The sequence below is a fragment of the Setaria italica genome, chromosome II (genome assembly GCF_000263155.2).
Source record: "Setaria italica strain Yugu1 chromosome II, Setaria_italica_v2.0, whole genome shotgun sequence".
Classification (NCBI taxonomy): Eukaryota; Viridiplantae; Streptophyta; class Magnoliopsida; order Poales; family Poaceae; genus Setaria; species Setaria italica.
Genome location: NC_028451.1, coordinates 10,260,125 through 10,282,158, shown reverse-complemented (window position 1 = coordinate 10,282,158; position 22,034 = coordinate 10,260,125). Strand labels below are relative to the sequence as shown.

Sequence of the window (22,034 nt, the reverse complement as noted above, 5' to 3'; positions counted from 1 at the left end):
CCTTTAACTTCGCTCATTCATCTCTTAGGAATTGTGTTGAGAGGTCATTTGGAGTTCTTAAGATGAAGTGGCGGATTTTGTTGAAAGTGCCAAGTTATCTAATGCCAAAGCAAAGCCAGATAATTGTTGCATGTATGGCACTTCATAACTTTATTAGAGAGAGTCATATGGAGGATGAGGACTTTGATCGTTGTGACCGTGATGAGAACTATGTTCCTCATGAAGCATCAACCTCTCAACCCCCAACACAAAATACTCAATCAAGGGACGAAGATACAAATATGAATGCATTCCGTGATCAAATAGCCTCAAGTTTGTATAATAGATCGTAGAGTATTTGATTTCTTGTATTGCCTAGGACTATGGAGTTGTATGCTTGAACGGTGATGTAATTGAACGAATAAAAACTATTGAATGTCCAGAAGGAACAGCAGCGTGTTCCTCCTGGCCGGCGCCTATGCATGGCCGGAATAATGCACAGATACAGGTGCATGTGTATCTTCAGGCTTGCATGTGCCAGGCCGGAGCAAGTCCAGAGTCATTATCCATGAGCAAGTTGTTTTTTCAAGTGTGCATGTGTATGGGCGTGCATGTGCATGTGCATGGAGTGAATTTGAGACCTGCATGTTGTTTGAATCAATAAATGAGGACAAATCAGTCATTACCTCAAGGAAGACTACATTTTAGCTCATGGATCCAAACACCCCACAAGGACTAAACTTTAGGGGCTAAACTTTAGCCCATAAACTTTGGATCCAAACACCACCTTAGTTGTTGCTTTACTCCACACACTAATGGTTTGCCACAAAAGAAGGATGAACAAACTTTTCAAAAGGAATGGTGGTTCAGTGCTTCAGATGGTGGATAACATCAAGATTTTCACCAAGGATGAGCTCAAGAGAATCACAAAGAACAGTTCGCATATCCTTGGCAAAGGAGGTTCCGGTCAAGTTTACAAGGGGACTCGTGACGACAGCACAATGGTGGCAGTGAAGGCGTCAATTGAGGTAAGCGAAGCTCTGAGGGAGGATTTCACTAATGAAGCGATCATCCAATCACAAATGATCCACAAGAACATCATTAATCTCTTGGGTTGCTGCTTAGAGGTTAATTGATGTCCCAATGCTGGTTTATGAATTTGCTCCTAATGGGAACCTCCATAACGTCCTCCATGGCAAAGCCAACCGCCACCTGTCTCTCTCGTTGGACTTACGCCTGGACATTGCAACTGAATCTGCAGAGGGGTTAAAATACATGCACTCGTCCACAAACCATACCATACTCCATGGTGATGTTAAGTAAGACAACATACTTCTGGGTGACAATTTCATGCCAAAAATCTCAGATTTTGGGACATCCAAGCTGCTAGGCAGAGAGGAGGACTTGACAATGTTTGTGGTAGGGAGCATGGGTTATATAGATCCAGTGTTCCTCCAAACCGGGCTTTTGACTCAGAAGAGTGATGTGTACAGCTTTGGAGTTGTTCTCTTGGAGCTTATCTGCAGGAAGCCAACCATATACGATGAACATTGCAGCCTCGTCATTGAGTTCCATAGAGTTTTGGAGAAGGACAACAGTGGAAGGGCAATGTTCGACAAGGAAATTTCAGTAACCAAAGAAGATGTGTTTGTCCTCGAAGAAATTGGCAAGCTTGCTATGGAGTGTTTGGATGAGGAGGTTGAATACCGACCTGATATATGGAGGTAGCAGAACAGCTTGTGATGCTTAGAAGAGCCAGGAAATATGGAGAATGGAACTACAGGAGTCCCCATCACTTCGATTAGAACAACATTGGATGATGTGTCATGATCTATACCACCATATACCATTGATTCTAGTGATGATGAGCAAAGAATTCCCCAACCTTTTAGTATGAACTCATGTGCTTATGTTTATGCAAAAAATAAACATCATCCTCTCATCCTTCTCCCACATGTTGCCTGTGACAAGATTGAGTTCAGTAGTGAGTTGTAAGTTGTTTATACTGCTATTGATATTATGTTTCACATGTTGTAGTTTCTGTAATATATATGTGGATCAATGGAACGTTCTAGCACTGATGAGATATTAGTTTCACATTTCGAGTTCAACGATCTGGATTTCCACTTCGAAATTCTTGAATTGATGTAGTCAAATTCTCAAAGCTAAGTAGCAGTTGAATTTAAAGAGAATGGATTGTTTGCAAGGAAAGGGGTAGGCTATAGCCACATTCGCAGGATTGGGAACAGAGAAAAGGACGGGCTATAGCCACCTTAGCAAGCTTGCCAATCAAATGAAATTACAAGCTCTGTATCAACACCTACCAAGAGGACCGGTTCTAGCTCTGAGCTTCTACCAAAAGCAATCAAATGATCTGCCACTGAATTACAATTTGATTACCAATCATTTGCTGGGGCACCAATATCTAGGCCGTAAAGATTTACGAACTTGTATCGTAAGTAAGCAGCAGGGCCCAATAGGTAAAACTGCACGGAAGGAGCGGATCCAAACAGTCCTTGCGACGCTGGTGTCATCGTGGGCAAAAGTTCATCAACTGTTGTTGGCGTACTCTTAAATTTGTATTTACAAATAGAATGAGTATATTTCTTAAAATTGTAGGTAACTATTTAATTCTCCTATACGTATTATTACTTCACTAGAACCGGTAATAATTGCTGATGAAAGTTCCCGGTGACACCAGCAAACCTCAGATCCTAGATCTTCCTTGAATGGCTTCCGCAGATCCTAGATCGTTGTCGTGGATCTGGTGATGGACGAATCGTTGGTTGCATATGACTCGACAAAACGTGTACCTGTACTTCGCCATCGACGTCGATCGCATCGCATGCTTGCATCCAGCCAAAAAGCACCCGCCTCTTGCTCACGGGCTGCATGTACGCTAGCTACCAGCTGATACATGGCGATGCATGCGGGTGCCAGCAGGTGTACTCATTCCTTCCATCCATCAGGAGTCACTGATTCAAAAGCAACGACACGTAATATAAACACAGCAGGTAAATTGACTGTCATCAGCATGGCAGCATCCCTAATCAGTTAATCCTTTTCTTGCTAGCAGTGATCCTTGTGCAAATAATTCCGATACATATGAAGACAAGCAGTACTAGTGATGTTTTGGACCGATCAAAACCACAGTGACAGGAAACAACAACGTAACTTGCCCGGCATACACGCGAGATCGAGTACGCTTGGACAAAGCTAGTGGCACACACAAGCAGTCCAAACACCATGCACATGGCTATACATATGACGACGACACACGACGAGCACATCGATCACAAAAGCTGAAGCACGAATGCAGCTGCTAGGATACACAAGCGACAAGATCACAAGACCAAGGACACACGGCCAGCTTAATCCAGATCGATCGATGGATCATCGGATCATGAGCAGTTGGGGGGCGTGGCGAGGCCGCACTTGGCCGGCAGCGCCATGGCGCGGCTGGGGTCGATGTTGTACACGCCCATCCACGGCGAGTTCTTGTACCCGCACAGGCACCCCAGGTCCGCGCCGCCCAGCGCGTCGCAGCACGCCTGCGTCGGCGGCGCCGGCGGGTCCGTCGTCTTCGCCGCCGCCGGCTGGCACGACATGAACTGCTCGTTGCTCATGCCGCACACCGCCTCCGCCGCGGGCGCAGCAGCGACGAGGAGAAGGGCGGCGGCGACCAGGAGGGCTCTGCTGGTGGTCATGTCGTCGCGACTGCAACGCCTGCTGCGGTACTACGGTGTGGTTGGAATGCTCTGGAAGGATAGGGAGTGTGGCTGGATAGGGGGTTTTATAGCGCGGGGGGCGTGGGAGTTTTAGGTGTAGCCACCTACGAGTTTGAGGTTTTGCCGGTGGCCATGTGCTCGCGAACCATCCTTACCATCTCACCTACATAATACATGTGATTGGTTAGATATACTTTTTTTTAAGTAACCCGTGGAGATGCTTTTAGTACTGGTCAATAATATCGACCGGTATTAAATGTCTAAGTACCGGTTGGTGTTATTGACCAGTACTAAGGGGGTGTTTGGATACGAGGTGCTAAACTTTAACAGTGTCACATCGGATGTTCGAATGCTAATTAGGAGAACTAAACATGAGCTAATTATAAAACTAATTGCAGAATCCTGTGTTAATTCGCGAGATGAATCTATTAAGCCTAATTAATCCATCATTAGCAAATGGTTACTGTAGCACCACATTGTCAAATCATGGACTAATTAGGCTTAATAGATTCGTCTCGCAAATTACACTCCATTTGTGTAATTAGTTTTATAATTAGCCTATGTTTAATACTCCTAATTAACATCCAAACATCCGATGTGACAGGTGTTAAATTTTAACACCCCAGAGCCAAACAGGCCTTAAATGGTACTCCAGGTTACTAGTGTTATTGCTCGGTATTAAAAGGCTTTCAGGACTGAAAATTTCTGTCCGGTACTAACGTGAAGGACGAATGCTCATATTTCTAGTAGCGAATGATCCTCGCTTCCTCAGGTTATGGTTGCGAGCATGTTGCATTTGGGAACCTAACTACAATATCAGGAGAACCCAGGGCTCGGCCAGCAAATCCCAGGCAGGCAGGCGCAGCCCGTGAAGGTCCCCTGTCCGTTTGTACCCTGATCATGTCACCCAGCGCAGCGATCAGGTTCACGGGGGGAAGAAGACCTCTAGAGGGTGAGTGCGCCGGGCCTACCGGAACTCGTGGTTGAGAGGGTTCCTGGGATCCGCTGACGCGGCACGGTGATGTCGATCGATATGATGGTCCGGCCTAGCTCGTCCTACAGGATTATTGCACTCTCGTACATCACAGCCGTGGATTGCGGATATCGGACAATTGTACTAGCTAGTGGTGGTATGTCCGTATATATGTGGACTTGGCACTTCGAAATCTGTCTCAAATGATAGGAGGGTCATGGACCAACGCATTTGAAAATTGAAATTCCACATCGCGCGGCTGACCTGACTTTTTCAAAAACGAAAAATAGTCTGCCTTCCCATCTAATAATCTTCACAAATGCAGAGGTATAATCCACTTTCAACCAGAGAAACATTCTCCCTAATCGTTTTAACGGTTGCTAGCATGCAGAATGGGCCGTTATTATTTGCCCGGTTGGTAGAGGGTGTTGTCAAACTCCACGCCCAACAATATTATATTCACCTATAATTTAAGCGAACGCCCGAATTACTAGCATTATTTGGAGAGAAAGAGAGGCTGCAAACAAACACGAGAGCTGTCCAACGAACTTTAACTCTAAAGTCAGTGCCTAACTTTGCAATGGACCGGAGAGGTTTTTTGTTTGATTCCTTGAATAGATCGTCGCTCTTAGCTTCGTGGGATCGCAGAGGTTGGAACATTTTTTTTAAAAAAATAAACTACTCCTTTTTTGTTTATTATAATTGTATGAAAAACGGTATTAATGGTTGAAAACTATTTCCCTGATTTTCTACTAGTAGTATTTTTGTGTACAATCCCCGCAAAAAAATGTATTTTTTGTTCATAGAAGTACTAACGTTTTGATGCATGTTTTCTTGGGCAATGCGAGTGTCCTCCGTCCCCACCCAAGCCTTTGTGCTCTTTCGCATGAGCTGACCCAGTACGTAGAGCAACAATAAGTTGACATATTTTGGGCCATCTCCCATCAAGAAACTAGTCCGTTGGGCCTGGGCTACTTCATTCTCCACTTCTCCAGTAAGGTGGGTGAGACTTTCCAAGCCAGGTGCTCCCTTTACAAGGCGGGAAGAATGGAGGAAAAGATGCCATGTTCAAGCTTCTATAATTTGAATTCGAGTCCAAAAGGAATTGAAAGGGCAAGAGAATTACCAAATTTCAGAAACAATAGCACAGAAGCACAAATAAGCTGTTCACAGGCATGTTGCAACTGAAATCTGTTGTCTTGCACAGGGAATGCAACTGTACTTTAACAGCAGCCGTGAAATTACAAGCCCCTAGTTACTATTCAAGGAAAGACGCCACAGGCATAAAATTGAACGCAGGACCGTAATTTGTTCCAACATATTTAAATGTTTATCCAAGGTGTTCTTTTTTCTACTTTTGCTTCAAACAACTTAGCAATAATACAATACAAAACGTCCCAGATTCCTTTATATTGCTATGATACAAGAAGTCCCTAACATGCTGTTGGTCGTCCGTGCCAATACGACCGCGATCTATTTGCTGACAAATATATTCGCTTTGTCCCATTTGGCTGTGTCTACGGGTTGGCACGCAGTGGGTATCACTCAGAGTTTCCTACATTTGCACCTACAAATGGACCGAATGATTTCAATGATCCAAAACTGACCATTACATATCTCCTCAACTATCTTTGTGCATAACGATCAACGAGCGCCTTTGCTGCCTCTGGGGCAAAGAATTTGGCCTGCATGGAAGGTCAAGTCACACATTACAATATGAAGACATGATTTTATTGACTGCTCCCTTTTATATTCATCTCAGTTTACTTTTACATCTTATAGCCTGTTTGAATGAGGTGGAGAATGCTTTGGGATTTTAGGATTTAATTATAATTGACAAAGTCCTATGGGTTTGGATCTAGATCCCCTATCCAAACAGCCTTTCATGGCATTGGAAGCTACAGTTGGCCTATGGCCCTGCAGGTTGCAGCAGCAGGACCATAACCAAACACGTTGATCCCTATCCGTGATACATATCATTCTTTCTACTGATGAGACACTAAAAAAAAACTACATCTAGTATTTTCAAGAAATTTCAATGTCACACCATATAGGAAAATGGTACCTGAATAAACATTCTTTCTGCATCACCTTCTTTACCATTTTCCTTCAATATAATTCCCTACAATTGGATAACAACAAAACAGTTAAGATTTCTTGGTGTATAAGAATTTCGCTGCTATGAATATAGTCTTTGCTTGGCATTGCTTCGCAGCAGAAACAACATAATCTGTTAAGAAGATAGTACATCAAAACTAAACTAGTCAAAGCTAAAATTGGTTATGGCTGATTAGCATCTCAAATCTATTGGAACAATTAAGATCATTCCTAACCTATCTTTATTGAGCTAAAAAGATTAACTGAAATCTCCTAGGTACAGCATAAAACCCCCTGGCAATTTCAACAATACCTTCGCTAAATAACCACGGAAGTCTTCAGGATGCTCAGTGATCAACTTATCGTAGACGGAAACAGCATCACTGATATGGCCCCAATCAGAATAAGCCTTCCCTAAAAGCAAGTCAACCTGTGATAGAATTTGAAAAGAACATTGCACTTAAGTGTCAGTTCTCCTATTAATATCAATTACACAAATCACACTGAATGAAGTGTAAGTTTTCCTATTAACATCAATTATGCAAATCACACTGAAATCACAAGGATATACAGTAAATAAGCATTCTGACCTTGTGTCTGATATAATATCTAAACAACTGCATGAAAAAGTTAAGCAACAAATCCATTTGTCTAAACATGCTGTCATACATAAGTTTGGTTTTCTGTTGCAATACAAGGATTTGGCTAGTCTTTTTTTTACATAAGCACAAGTAACAAGAGAAAGATTAGCTACCACAAAGTACTTACTTGGATCGGGTCAATATCTTGAGGCTTCTGGCCACCATTGTCATTTGCAGCCTCCAAATCAGCAAGTCGTGTTTGACTCTTTTCACTTAATTTTTGACGGCATGACAGAATTACATCAACTGCCTTCAGAAATTTGGGCATGCATTAATTTATCAAAACCGGCATATGTTTTTCTTTGAATGAAGTAATCAATCAAACTATAAATGAAGTTTGCAGAACTATAATCCCTGCGTGTTCGAGAAAAAAAAAGAACCATAATCATTTAGTAGAGGTATTTTTCTGAACAGCAACTAGAATTATGAAGAAAATGATACGTGGAGCATTCGTTTTACACCCCGTGAACTATTGCCAGTGTCAGATTTCCAACAACCTTTAATGCCATTCAGACAAACACACACATACAACACCCATTGCGTATGAGTACACAGCACCCTGCACCCAATCCAACCCAGTTTTTGTCCCAAGTGGCACTGACATGGACATGTCAGAAACTCAACAAATAGCCAGATGGGTTGGTAGCATTGCAAGCCTGATAGTGAGGCACCCTCTCAACGGTCAGCCCCTAAATCACCTGAGTAGCACCCATCCTCCACTGCCAATCAATTGGAAGCAAGGCACACTCCAGTCCATGTCATGAGCTCAATGTCGATATTGAGGAAGCAGGGTATGAAGGAGGAAGAAGCAAATGGAGAAGGAACACAAAGACAAACAATGGATAGAAAATGGTAATTAAAAGCTGACTTGGTGGTCCAGTTATATTTCTTATTGGACGATTTGTTAGGATGGGAACCCGGTTGCATCAGAAGCCAGGAGAGGGGATTATTCGCGCAGTTTCAATACCTAATGAGTGTAAATGTAACATGTCTGGTAATGCAGATCCAGGTTGAAAAGTGGACTTTGGCCATAATTAAGAGGTATAATTGAGTTTTACCTATAACACAAGGCATCTCAACATATTTTATTTAGGCCTAGTTGTTTACTCACTAGTAATTATAGAAAGATTTCTATCGACGTTTCAAAAGATATGTAGTCCGCTAATAATTATCCCAGAAGGTGAAAATCGAAATGTTTTGGTAGAATTATTATGATGCTGAATAGAGCCTTACACACCTGATCTGGCTTCTTAGCAGCAAGTAATGCATTTGTCAGCCCACGGAGAACTTCAAAGTCAATATTATCTGATGACTGTTTCAGAAGTGTTAGTATGAGAATGGCTCAGAGTGTTATTGAAAGGCAGTAGTATATAGTTACAAGACAAGAATGCATGACTAGAAGTGCATACAGATTTACTTACAGATAAAGCGCTTCTGTATGACGATGAACTCCCTTCATAATCCTTCAGCTCAAACTTTACTTCACCTAGTAAACGGTATGCTTCTGCTTTATCAGGGATTACCTGCATCAGGATAAATAGTTTCATAAGCTTCACAGACTATCTAAATGATAACAAGGAGCGAACAATTAGGATACCTTAACTAGCTTCTCAAGAAACGTTGATGCCTTTTCATACTCACCTAGTTCAACCAATGATACTGCCGCACCCTGTGTAGCCATACGAAAACTGAATAAGCATAAGATGGAACAAAAAGAGTAGAAAGTAAATAAAAAACATTTCAAGAAAATTGAAGTATTTAAATGGATGTTCTCAAAATCATTCAAATGCATGTTGTCATTCTGAAAATTTCCTTTCAGACATACTAATCTAAACCGGAAAAACTAACAGGTGAATAAGAGTGCTCTAAAGACCAACCAAGCCACTTGCATGTCAGAATGCTCTTAATGGGAATGCCACATCTTGATGGCAGCTGGTTAGATAGTTACCAGTTTTAAAGTATTGCCTACCAGGCAATAAGCAGAGTACCTAATATGGTCCATAAGATATAGGTAGGTTGAATTGAAACAACCAGCCGTTTCACTGCCACAAGTCATGCTCATCCTGTTGTTTCTCCTCACATTGCTCTTAACATTTCCCTCAGGCTTGCCCCTTCCGAAGCATCAGTATTATTGTTCTCATGCATATAGTGCTTATGTTTATGTCAAAAAGGGAACTGAAGGTTTTCTGTGGACTTTGCTGAGGTCGTGAAAGGTGAAATGGAGCAGTTTATGGTAAAAACCTTAAGGGCAGATGTTACAAACGTTTCTATCTTTCTAATGCAATGACACACAGTTCTACTGCATGTTCGAGGAAAAAAAGGAATTAAGTAGTTTATTGTTACGAAGGTGGCGAAATTTGCAGTCATGGATTGATGAGAGCACTTTTCACAAGGAAAAGAACCCGCCCAAAAGCATTAGGCAACTGAGTCATGCCCCCAAATTCCCAATTCCCAACTGTCACTTGCAGTCATTCTAAGCTCTAACCTGATGCTTCAACTCAATTGCATAAGGAATTAGATGATCTTCCGTGCCCTTCACTGAATCAAAATAACAGTTCTTAGCAGAGAGAATCCCCCTGAACATGAACGATGCATGGAGTAATTGTGCTCTGTTCACATCCTAATGGCTATCACCATTATTTATCTATTAGAGGCTACAAATATATTTGAAGGAATGACATTTATTGAAATAACCTTCATTTTCAGACAAGATTAAACAATGTTGAGACTCCCAATAGTGAAAGTTTACATCTTAAGGCTATTTCAAGGTGTACCAGAAACAGCCTCCAAACACATTTTTCCCATTTACCCCACTCATCTAAGCACCTGAGAATTGAACATTCATAGACACTCTTTACAGAGAAACTTCTATGCACATGCGCCAGCAGATAAAAACTTCAGTACTAATTTGATATGTCAATAAAAGGTCAAAAGTTCAACAAGTCATATGGAGATAACAGTTCACCTCAAGAGCAGTAGGGTCATTAGGTGACTTGCTCAGTGTGGCTTCAAAACCTTGTAGTGCACCCTAGAAAAATTGATAACAAATTATTGCGTGTTCAAGAAAAAAAAAGATAACAAATTATGAAAAAGAAAATTGAATAAGAATGCAATCGAATACAGTTCTTTTGTCATTCTGTTCTAAAACAATCATACCATTGTTAGATGTATATGTACTGTTGGTGATTTAACTTTTCTATTAGGGGGTTTTCTGTATATTTTCCCCTTCTTGTACCTGTATATATATGGGCCTAGAGCCCCTGTTATGAATACAAGTGCTATTCCTAACATGGTACAGAGCCAAACTAGGGTTAGATTTCTCCTCAATCTACTCTAGGATTTTTTTTTCATGCACGTTGCACTTGCGTGCTATCCTCCCCCGCCAGATCCGTATTGCCTGCTTGCCTACGTAGAGCCTCCGGCTGCCGCTCGTCCGGCTCTCCACTCGCCGGATTTGCCGAGCGCTCGTCGCCGCCGACCCCCGCCGGCCGCTCGTCGCCGTCTCCCCCGGCCTCACCGGCTGCTCGTCGTCGGTGCCGGCCACGACGGCGCTCGTCGCCGCTGCCGGACACCGCCGCCCGCTCGACGCCATCGCCGGCCGTTCGTCGCTCACTCGGGTCGTTGCCTGGTCCTCCCCGCGTGAAGATAAGGTTGGGTTTGTCCCGTTGTTGGGTCCTCCCCCGCGTGAAGCGATAAGGTTCCAGCTGCCTGTCCTTCCGCGCGTGCAGAGATACATCTCCCGTGACAGGTAAAAAAAAAAAGGAAAAAAAAAGAAAAAGAAAAAAAAAGGGAAAAAAAACTGCTGCCCTACGTGTACTCTCGGCTTCTTTGTGCGCTGCTCTTCTACTGTGCAGTACATATTGCCTTTTGAGTACCGGCAGCCAAAAAAAAAAACGCTTGCGCCGCTATTCTTCTGCGCTCTTGCCGTCGCCCGCCGCTATTTTACTTGCGCTCTCGCCGTCGCCATGGCTCCTTCGGCTCCTTCGTCTGGTGGTGTCCCAGTGTTACGTTGCCCGGTCCTATTCAATGGCAACAACTATCGCGATTGGGTTCCTCGTCTACGGATTCATATGCGTGGTCTTCGTCTTTGGGAGTTTCTTACTGGCGAGTTGCCTTGTCCACCTCGTCCTACTGCTCCTACATACCCGGTGCTTCCTGCGAAGCCAGTGATTCCAGAGACGGCTACGGCTGAAGAGATGGATCGGTTGCTTGCTACTCATGATACAGATGTGGCGAAGCTCCTTGCTGATTATGATGATGGCCTTGCATCCTATGAGTCTCAGTTTACTGCATACCGGACATGGGTTGATGAGAATGCTCGAGCTGCTTCTATTCTCGTTGCTAGCATTGATGACAGGGTTTCGGCTGATATTATTGAGCTTGATTTTGCACATCAGATGTGGGCTTTTCTTCGCACACGTTATGAGCCCACTGGTCAATCTACTTTTCTTGCAGCCATTCGTCAGGAGCAGCTCGTTCGACAGGGTGATGGTACCGTTGATGATTTCTATGGTCAGATTTCTACTATTTGGCGCCAGCTCGACACTCTTAGTCCTCCGTTGTCTCCTAGCACCTGCCAGTCCTGCCTGGGTCAGCAGCAGGCTCTTGAGCTTCGTCGCACCTACGACTTCTTGACACGTCTTCGGGATGAGTTTGAGCCCCTTCGTGCACAGCTGCTTGCTCGACATCCCTGTGTCTCCCTGATGGAGGCTCTTGCTGCTGTTCGTAATGAGGAGACTCGCCTTCTTACTGCTGGATTGATGCGATATTCTTCCGTTTTGGCTGTCAGCTCCTCTACTCGTCCTGCGGTGCCTTCTTCCAAGAGTCGAGGGGGTGGTCTTAAATGTGATTGGTGTGGCAAGGATAATCATGTGGAGGCCTTTTGTTACAGGAAGAAGAAGGCTCAGTCTCGTGAGGGTCAGTCTCGCCGCGGTGGACGTTCTTCACAGGGTCCTAGTGCTCCTGCTGGTTCTGCTCGTTCTTCGCTGGGTGCTAGTGCTACTGGTGGTTCTGGTTCTGGCAGTCCTCAGAGGAGTTCTGCTGGTTCTGAGACACAGGAGATCATCAGGTTGCTCAGTCGCCTTGTTACCTCTACGTCACCAGGCGCTGCGGGTTCTGTGACTCAGCCCTCTGCACCTATAGGTTCTGCTGCTGCTTCGCAGTCTTCCGCTTTGGGATCACCTTCCACGTCTACTCCAGGTATTTGTCCATGGATTCTTGATTCTGGTGCTTCGTTTCATATGACTCCTGATTGCACCTGTCTTTCTTCCATACGGTCTCCACCTGGTTCTCCTACTGTTCATACAGCCGATGGTTCTTCTCTTCCTGTTGTCGGACATGGCACTCTCCTATCTGACTCTTTTCATGTCCCTAATGTTTCTTATGTTCCCGATCTGACCATGCAGCTCATGTCCGCTGGCCAGCTTACTGATCATAACTGTCATGTCATTCTTGATCCTGATTTTTGTTATGTTCAGGATCGTCGCACGGGTCAGCTGGTTGGTACTGGCCCTCGTCGTCGTGATTCTCAGCGTCTTTGGGAGCTTGACTGGCTTCGTCTTCCTTCCGCTGCGCCCGTCAGTCTAGTTGGCTCCGCTTTGGCTGCTTCGTCGACCGCATCTTTTGATCAGTGGCATCATCGCTTGGGTCATCTATGTGGCTCCCGTCTATCTAGTTTGATTCGTCGTGGTCTTCTAGGTTCTGTTTCAGGTCATGAGTCCTTAGCTCAGTGTCAGGGTTGTCGGTTGGGCAAGCAAATTCAGCTTCCCTATCATTCTAGTGAGTCTGTGTCACAGCGTCCTTTTGATCTTGTTCATTCGGATGTCTGGGGTCCTGCTCCCTTTGTTTCTAAAGGGGGCCATCGATACTATATTATATTCATAGATGATTTTTCTCGTCATACATGGATTTATTTTATGAAACACCGTACCGAGGCCTTATCCATCTACAAGTCTTTTACTTCTATGATCCGCACTCATTTTGACACTTCTATCCGTGTCTTTCGTGCTGACTCCGCTGGCGAGTACCTTTCCGTCACTCTTCGTCAGGTTCTCTCTGAGCAGGGCACTCTTGCTCAGTTTTCTTGTCCTGGCGCCCATGCTCAGAATGGTGTGGCCGAACGCAAGCATCGTCATCTCCTTGAGACTGCTCGTGCTCTTCTGCTTGCTTCTTCTGTTCCGCCTCACTTTTGGGCTGAGGCTGTGTCTACAGCCACTTACTTGACTAACATTCAACCTTCTTCTGCGCTTCATGGTGAGATTCCTTTTGAGCGTCTTCTAAATAAGGTGCCTGACTACTCTAGTCTTCGTCTTTTTGGCTGTGTGTGCTATGTGCTTCTTGCACCTCGTGAGCGCACGAGCTGACTGCTCAATCTGTCGAGTGTGTTTTTCTCGGCTATAGTTCTGAGCATAAGGGATATCGTTGTTGGGACCCAGTTGGGCGTAGGATGCGGATTTCTCGGGATGTTATTTTTGATGAATCTCGTCCTTCTTCTGATGTTTCCCCGACGTCTTTGGTCGATCCCCTTTCCTTCTTAATATTACCTGATACTTCTATTGCTATCACCCCTTTATCACGTCCTCCGGTGGTCCCCCCTGTAGTCTCCTCGCCTACTCATCGTGCTGATGTACTTCCCCCGGAGTCTACTTCTCTGGAATGTCCTACTGATTTTTCTGTGAAGCCACCGGTGACACATGTCTATACTCGTAGAGTTCGGCCCTCTGATGTGCCATCTTCTTCTGATGTGCCATCTTCTATTGTGCCCTCTTCGTCTGATATGCCTTCTTCTCCTACTGAGGCTTCTTTTTCAGAGGATTCATCTCCTGAGCCACTTCTGCGTCGTAGTCATCGTCTTCGTAGGCGTCCTGATTGTTATTCTCCCTCTGCTTATGCTGCCACTATTCTTTCGGAGCCGTCCTCTTATCGTGATGCTCTTCCTCATCCGGAATGGCAACACGCTATGGCTGAGGAGATTGCCGCTCTTGAGCGCACTCACACGTGGGACCTTGTTTCTCGTCCTGCCAATGTGCGCCCTATTACATGCAAGTGGGTGTATAAGGTCAAGACTCGCTCTGATGGCTCTCTTGAGCGCTATAAAGCTCGTCTTGTTGCTCGTGGTTTTCAGCAGGAGCATGGTCGTGACTATGATGAGACTTTTGCTCCAGTTGCTCACATGACCACTGTTCGCACCCTTCTTGCTGTGGCCTCTGTTCGTGGGTGGTCCGTCTCTCAGCTTGATGTCAAGAATGCCTTTCTTAATGGTGAGCTGCGTGAGGAGGTCTATATGCAGACGCCGCCTGGGTATTCTGTTCCTGAGGGTATGGTTTGTCGTCTTCGTCGCTCACTTTATGGGCTAAAACAATCTCCTCGTGCTTGGTTTCAGCGCTTTGCCTCTGTGGTCACTGCTGCTGGGTTTTCTGCCAGTGCGCATGATCCTGCCCTGTTTGTACATACTTCACCTCGAGGTCGGACTCTTCTCCTTCTTTATGTTGATGATATGATCATTACTGGAGATGATTCTCAGTATATTGCCTTTGTCAAGGCCCGTCTCAGTGAGACGTTTCTTATGTCTGATCTTGGTTCTCTTAGTTTCTTTCTTGGGATTGAGGTTTCTTCTATGCCCGAAGGCTTCTATCTGTCTCAAGAAAAGTACATTCAGGACCTTCTTGATCGGGCTTTTCTTACTGATCATCGGACTGTTGAGACTCCCATGGAACTTAATGTTCATCTTCGCGCCACTGATGGTGAGCCCCTTGAGGATCCCACTCGTTATCGTCATATTGTTGGGAGTCTCGTTTATCTTGGTGTTACTCGTCCTGATATCTCTCATGCTGTGCATATTCTGAGTCAGTTTGTTTCAGCTCCTTCTCATCTTCATTATAGCCATCTTCTTCGCGTCTTACGTTATCTTCGTGGGACCATTTCACGCCGTCTATTCTTTCCACGCTCTAGTTCCTTACATCTCACGGCTTATTGTGATGCTACATGGGCTAGTGATCCTTCTGATCGTCGGTCTCTTTCTGCATATTGTGTTTTTCTTGGTGGTTCCCTTATTGCTTGGAAGACTAAGAAGCAGGTAGCAGTTTCTCGTTCGAGTGCTGAGGCTGAGTTGCGTGCTATGGCGTTTGTGACGGCAGAGGTGACTTGGTTACGGTGGTTGCTTGAGGATTTTGGTGTTTCCGTTTCTGTGCCGACTCCTCTTTTGTATGATAGTACCGGAGCTATCAGTATTGCTCGCGATCCAGTGAAGCATGAGCTTACTAAGCATATTGGTGTGGATGTTTCTTATACACGTTCACAGGTTCAGGATGGGGTTATTGCTCTTCAGTATGTGCCTTCCGAATTGCAGCTGGCTGATTTCTTTACCAAGGCCCAGACTCGTATTCAGCATAGATTTTTCCTCTCCAAACTCAGTGTTCTTGACCCACCATGAGTTTGAGGGGGGGTGTTAGATGTATATGTACTGTTGGTGATTTACCTTTTCTATTAGGGGGTTTTCTGTATATTTTCCCCATCTTGTACCTGTATATATATATATGGGCCTAGAGCCCCTGTTATGAATACAAGTGCTATTCCTAACAACCATCAGAAGCAAAACACAGCATTATTGCACATTCATAAATAGTGCAATGCCTGAGTACTTAAGGGGTGCCAATACTGACTTTTAAATAGCCATAGGCTCATGCTATTCTTCCTTGATACTCAGCTATATGTCATTTATAGTTTAATCATTTTCTTCACTGCAACATCTTACCTGAACAAAATTATAGTTCAGGTGAACAGCTGAGAGAAAAATAAAATTCCACCCTCATTGGAAACATTATATATTCATGAATATTACCTTTTAATAAATGTATTCTCGTTTTCACATTCAAGTAAACAAATGAACCATACAATATTCGGGAAAATGGTTACCTTAAATTTTGCTTCTTCCTCTTGAGAAAGCTTTTGTTTAACAACTGCACTTTCTTTGCTAGGACTAACACTGAAAAGGAGTCACAACATGTTCAGAAAAAAAATATTTATAAGTGTTCTATTCCATTACTATAATCATCTGTTGATGGCCTTAGGAACAAATGCCCTTCCCTTTTTCAATACTCAAGGAAATCTTCCAGTTTTGACTTTAAAAGGAAGAAAATAACAGACTAACGTTGCAACTTTCAATCAACAATTTCAAAATTTCAACTTCGGAAATCTGACTTCAATTGCAATTTTGAAAACTTTTATTTACAATGCCCCAGGTTCATATTCCTATTTTGTCAGATAGAAAGATAATCCTACCATTCTGCATGGTACAACACATTCAACAAGGACAGGAAGCTTCTTGGGCATGTCAGTTATATAATGAATGTATCATGGCAAGTGAAAATCATTGCTACTCAGAAAGATGGCATCAATATGTAGCAGAACATTATACCCCGCATGAATAAGAAAATTTATATGAAATGCAAAGGCTATGGAGAGATCAGCAATGAAGGAACAGACAATGGCCCATTTGTGTAGTAGATGAAAATTCACCTTCCATAAGGAAGGAAATCCCCAAAAGCGAAGACTAGTCCAAAGACAACAACTGCAACACCAATTCCGACCTACCGAGAGAATTCTGATGAGCATATGATCTGAAGATTAATTACTACAGGAAACCTGAAAAAGTCCATAAAATAAATACTAACCCTTGTACCAAAGCCAATTGTACTTTTATCTGACTCAATTGGAGCATCATAATCAATAGCTTGATAATCTTTGTTCTCTTCAGCTTTCTTTTTCTCAAGTGCAGACCTAAACAGAACACAAGCAACCAAGTTGAGAACACCAAAAACTGCTGAAGTAGGACAGTGCTTACAAGCAGTATACCAAACAATACATTTCCAGTGCCTGTTTACTAAATAGGAGTGTAGCAATTGTCACAAGCTGACAACTATGGTGCAAACTATGAAGTATTATTCAATGCATTGATGTACACATGCCTTCAAGTAAGGAATGTTTCCGAGTAAGCCATAGAAGCTCAAGAAAGTTTCTAAAAGAACCTCAAAGATACAAAGCGACATTTGTCATATGGACTTCTAGGCAGAACTGGAACAGGTGCAGTCTAGGCCTTGACAATGCAAAGGTTGGACATCCAAGAGCGCAGCAAGCCACGGTGGAACAGGCTACATGAGGAATGCTCAGGCATACACCTCACATGATTATTTAACATTTTTTCTAATAAATTAGCCAGGCCTTCTGAGTCCCTTTTGTAAGTTGTCAATGATCAGAAACATTTCTACTTATATATTCCATTAAGAGAAAAATTATTTGTAATACATTAGACAAGCATTAGCCCCATGCATAAATTGTCAAGAATCAACAACATTTATACTTATTTACTCCAAAAACAGAGAGAACTCTAGCTATAGAACTTAATCCTATGACAAATAAAACTTATTTTGCACTAGATGTAGCACGATGATAGATGATATGGATCACTACCTTTTAACTGCTTCCACTTTTTCCAGAAATTTCTTATCCAAAACTTGTTTACCAGATCTGTTTTCGCTTCCAGTTCTTAATTCTGGGACCCCTAAGAACAATGAGTGACCAAGTATTGAGACATTGAGATGGTAAAAGTAAAATTAGGTGAGTTCAGCGTAAAGAAAGGGGAAAAATAGGTAAGATAACAATAAAAGATAGACATATCTACAAAACATCAAAGCTAAAAGCAGAAACATGATCTTAGATCTTAATGGTAGTTCATCGGTAAATTACTATGTTAGTATGGCAAAGAAATGTTAAAATAAGGGAGGGGACTTTGTGGAACTGCATTTACAAACTATTATGTACATGAGTAAATCAAAAAAATCCAAGGATAACAAACAACTTTTAGAAACATTTACCGATCTATGAAATCCTAGCAAATTCGAGTACACCAGACCTAAGTCAATGGGATATAACTAAAACTAGCAACGAAAATTGTAGTCATAACTCTATAGCTAAATGAAAAAAAAAGGGATAAACTAACACAGATAAAAGGCTTTTACACCTCAGTGGTTCAGGTTAATGGAAAAACTAAGGCCTCGTGTCCAACACAGTATAGTTGGGGAATCATTCAAGTGAGTCAATCAGCAATTGTGTCATCCTGTCTAGATTTGGCCAGTAGGACAGACAAGATAGAGCCTAAATTAACTTTTTTCAGTGATCAAATATTTTTGCAATTTCAGAAAAAACTTAGTCATTACGAGGATAATGCAGAAAAAAACTTAGGTGTGCAAGACAACTTTTTTTTGAAAGGGTTGAGTTCGACAGTACTTGCAGTTAACTGAAAATTGAAGTCAACTTACATTGGTCCATATTCTTTGGATTTCCAGATATTACCTTACTGCATGAAAAGAAAAAAATGGTAACTAAAGAAAAAATGTTATACACATAAAACACAACTTCGCACTTCTTTAAAATTCAAAAAACAAATATGAGCCAGTAACATCATTAGTTCGACACTTCAAACAGATTTGATTAAAGAGTTTCTCAAATCCTTACTTGGAGGAATTGAACAACAGCCTATAACAAAAAGAAGGAAATAAGTAATATCATTAAACCAAACAATTAAAAATTCTGTATTTAGATGCATGATTCGTGTATTTATCACATAATCAACCAAGCTATCGCAAAATGTAATAGAAATAAATTTTTTTTGAAAAAAATAATGTGCCAATCATCAATCAAACATAAAGTTCCTTTGTTTCTAGTGCGAAGAAAATAAATCCTAAGACAGAATGCTCAAGGTGAACTAACCTTGGTTCCACTCCAACATCTTTAGGCCTCTTCTTGCTTTTAATCTGGGAGAGAGGAAAAGGCATAACAGATCATCAGAGACTCCAATTCCTCCAGATACAATGCAAGTTGGCTTTCCTAATTACTGGACAAGATGACTTCCTCACTGAAATTTAACAGAATTAAGAATATCTAGAAGCGTTAGAACATGATTTCATTTCCGTCATTGTTCATACTGGTGCTTGATATTCAGATGGAAGGAACTAGGGAGGGAAATGGAGCATTGAGGCTACCTACTTTTCTCTTATTAGTCGAATCCGCGCCAAAGCCACGCCCATTGGTAGCAAAGCATCGAAAACAGAATGCCTTGTAGGTTCTATGGAGAGCCATATTTGAACCAAACATTTTGATATCAGCACTATGCCCGAACTGTTGCACCACCCATCCCTACAATATAGTTGTATTCCGATGTTCAATTATCGCCTGAATAAAGTACTGCAAAATTCCAAAATCAAAAGGCTTGAAAAAAATTCATTCCTAAGTTTATACAATCCTACGACAATGAATCAGACTGGAATAAAAACTTGCGCCCCTCCAATGCAAAAGAAGGCTCGCATTCTAATCTCAAAAAGAAAAAAAAAATCACCAATAAACCTGCTACTTGTAAGTTTCGTGAACAAAACCAAAGAAACAGAAAGTGGCAGCCGGATGGGAAAAGAAGAAGGGAGGAGGGTTCGTATACCGGTGCCGGGAGACCGGCGGCGCCCATCGGCTTCAGGAAGCGGAGTTTTTTTCCCCGGAAAAAAATTGAGGCGGCAAACGGATAATGGAGGAGGAAAACCGGAAGCGGAGGGAGCGCCGCACGAGCGCACGCTCAGCTTCCGCCCGCCCCCGGCATTCCCCGGCCCGTCCGCCCGTCGTTTATCCAGCCGTCCATCGTGATCCAACGGTGGCGCACTCTGGTTCGATTTTATTAGCCGGTTTGTTGCAACCTTTATAAAGTAGAATTCAATGCGCAAGCGAACGATGAGTTCTCAGTTTTCTTTGACGAATTATTTAAAAACTCTAATCCAACGTTCATGCGAGTGGTAAAGGCAAAAACGCAAGAGTATAAAATTTAACTGGAGTTCTTTTGCTTCTTTTAATGATACATGTGTTCAAGTTCCTTTTTGAAGAAAAGAGATTTATATGCGGATATCGTATATCCCACTTGAGGATTAAGTATGGAGTTTTTTTTTTGAAAAGGACACCAAAATAGTATCTCATATCTGATATTTACTAAGAAAAACAATAACCAATACAAAAGAGAGATAACTTGACACAATGACCTATAAAAAAGTAGAAATACACACCGCTAGAGACTAAAAAAATGCACTGAAAAAGACACTAACAAAAGAAATACATGGAAACGAGATCTATAAGCCACACAGTACGGCTAAGATCTGAAAATAACCTACATATATGGCAGAACCTACTCTTGCTGGTACTTCATCGACGTCGCATTGCTTGACATTTAACGTCACTGTTATGAACCACGGTCATGCCTTAAGAGATCTTCCGGCCATGTTAAATTGTTGTTTGCATCAAGCACTTATTTGTTTACATCAGCTGAAGGTAATCCTGATAACCAAATAATAACCTGACCAGAAAAGATCGCATCAAAGTATTCCTTCCAGGACATTATCACGTTAAATAATAAGGTGGTCACATAATATTAGCACTTATATAAAAAGACTGATCATTCAAGGTTACCTAAATTCGAGGTGATCCTCACCAGCCACAGCTCTAAAGTTATTCGACGTATATAGGTCCCGATACCATCGGTTAAACTTTAGCCCCTATCACAGATGTTTAATAGTAATTAAGAGTATTAAATATAAGATAATTACAAAACTAATTGCACAGATGGAGTTTTATTCGCGAGACGAATCTATTAAGCTTAATTAGTTCCGGATTTGATAATATGGTGTTACAGTAACCATTTGCTAATGATGGATTAATTAGGCTTAATAGATTTGTATCGCGAATTAGCTTAGGGCTTCTGCAATTAGTTTTATAATTAGCTCATGTTTAATTTTTCTAATTAGTATCCGAACATACATCATGTGACAAGAGAATTTAAGGATCAAACACACTCATAGCTACCTTCCTACCTAGTCAGAACACAGAATGCTCAGCTCCCTGTCCTTGGAAGTTAGAGCTGAGCTAGTAGGCAAGCCACTTGCTTGGCAAGAAGGTCGTAAGGGTAATTCAGATCAATTATGACCAGAGGCGATGACATCAGAATACGAGTTTTGCTCTAATAGTCATTTTCATGAAAATTTGCACAAAGGTAAAGGTATGTTTGATAATTAATTTCTTAATTATTTTTGCGTGGGCCTCATCTTGGCCCGGCCCTACCCATGAGCAGCACGTTCCCGCGAGAGATATCATCATTTCCTCTCCTGATCCGTTCGGTTGCTGGATGTTTGCGGCGCATTGGACGCGAACGAGTGTACCCTACGTTGGAATTAGAGGCATTTTACGATTCATTTTAATCTAAAATATGAAATAAAATATGACGTATATGATAGATAAAGTAGGAGCATGATTTATTGTGTTTATACTAACGAACATAAAGCATGCAGAGAATATTACAAACAATAATGAAATAGTGAGAACAGTAGAGAGTACCCTGCAGCAGGACTAATGCCGGCCGGCACCAGATGCGCTATTACTCGACATTTCAAGCGTATTCGGTGTAGTCAATCAAAGTTGATACCGTGCAGATGTTCGCCGTGCAGTTGCGCCTCCAGGAAGAAGAGGTGCGCAGCGAGCAGTCGCGCAGATGCGCTCCCAAAAAACTTGATCATCTTTCTACTCCTCGGGTGC

The 22,034-nt window shown here is 42.5% G+C and overlaps 2 protein-coding genes and 1 pseudogene across 3 annotated transcripts; 1 reads left to right on the top strand and 2 right to left on the bottom strand.

The window, feature by feature from the left end:
* The first annotated feature begins 950 nt into the window (after window positions 1–950).
* On the top strand, window positions 951–1,784 carry LOC101777116 (annotated as a pseudogene).
* Window positions 1,785–3,025: 1,241 nt separating this feature from the next.
* LOC101761675 (putative lipid-transfer protein DIR1) lies at window positions 3,026–3,760 on the bottom strand. Its single transcript, XM_004955911.3, has one exon. It carries the CDS (start codon window positions 3,684–3,686, stop codon window positions 3,381–3,383), a length of 306 nt encoding a protein of 101 aa, XP_004955968.1. The 5' UTR covers window positions 3,687–3,760; the 3' UTR covers window positions 3,026–3,380.
* A 2,101-nt stretch (window positions 3,761–5,861) lies between these two features.
* LOC101761019 lies at window positions 5,862–20,065 on the bottom strand. Of its 2 annotated transcripts, XM_012844142.3 has the most exons (17): window positions 19,906–20,065; window positions 19,461–19,610; window positions 19,185–19,228; window positions 18,930–18,950; window positions 18,734–18,771; window positions 17,886–17,976; window positions 17,090–17,195; window positions 16,935–17,005; window positions 16,332–16,401; window positions 10,384–10,446; window positions 9,016–9,087; window positions 8,840–8,941; window positions 8,656–8,730; window positions 7,546–7,668; window positions 7,091–7,207; window positions 6,746–6,802; window positions 5,862–6,365 (listed from the first exon to the last, which is right to left on the bottom strand). In XM_012844142.3, exons 1-17 carry the CDS (start codon window positions 19,930–19,932, stop codon window positions 6,306–6,308), a joined length of 1,287 nt encoding a protein of 428 aa, XP_012699596.1. In that variant the 5' UTR covers window positions 19,933–20,065; the 3' UTR covers window positions 5,862–6,305. The 2 variants fall into 2 exon arrangements, with proteins under 2 accessions (XP_012699596.1, XP_004955966.1); XM_004955909.4 differs by lacking the exon at window positions 18,930–18,950.
* Window positions 20,066–22,034: the final 1,969 nt, after the last annotated feature.

Excerpts from the sequence above, each read along its gene's own strand:
- LOC101761019 (XM_012844142.3), bottom strand. The coding sequence starts at position 19,932 with ATGGGCGCCGCCGGTCTCCCGGCACCG. Across the intron at positions 16,402-16,934 it reads GATTTCCTTCCTTATGGAAG|TGTTAGTCCTAGCAAAGAAA; the intron begins GTGAATTTTCAT and ends ACTCCTTTTCAG. Across the intron at positions 10,447-16,331 it reads AGGAAGAAGCAAAATTTAAG|GGTGCACTACAAGGTTTTGA; the intron begins GTAACCATTTTC and ends CAATTTTTCTAG.
- LOC101761675 (XM_004955911.3), bottom strand. The coding sequence starts at position 3,686 with ATGACCACCAGCAGAGCCCTCCTGGTCGCCGCCGCCCTTCTCCTCGTC.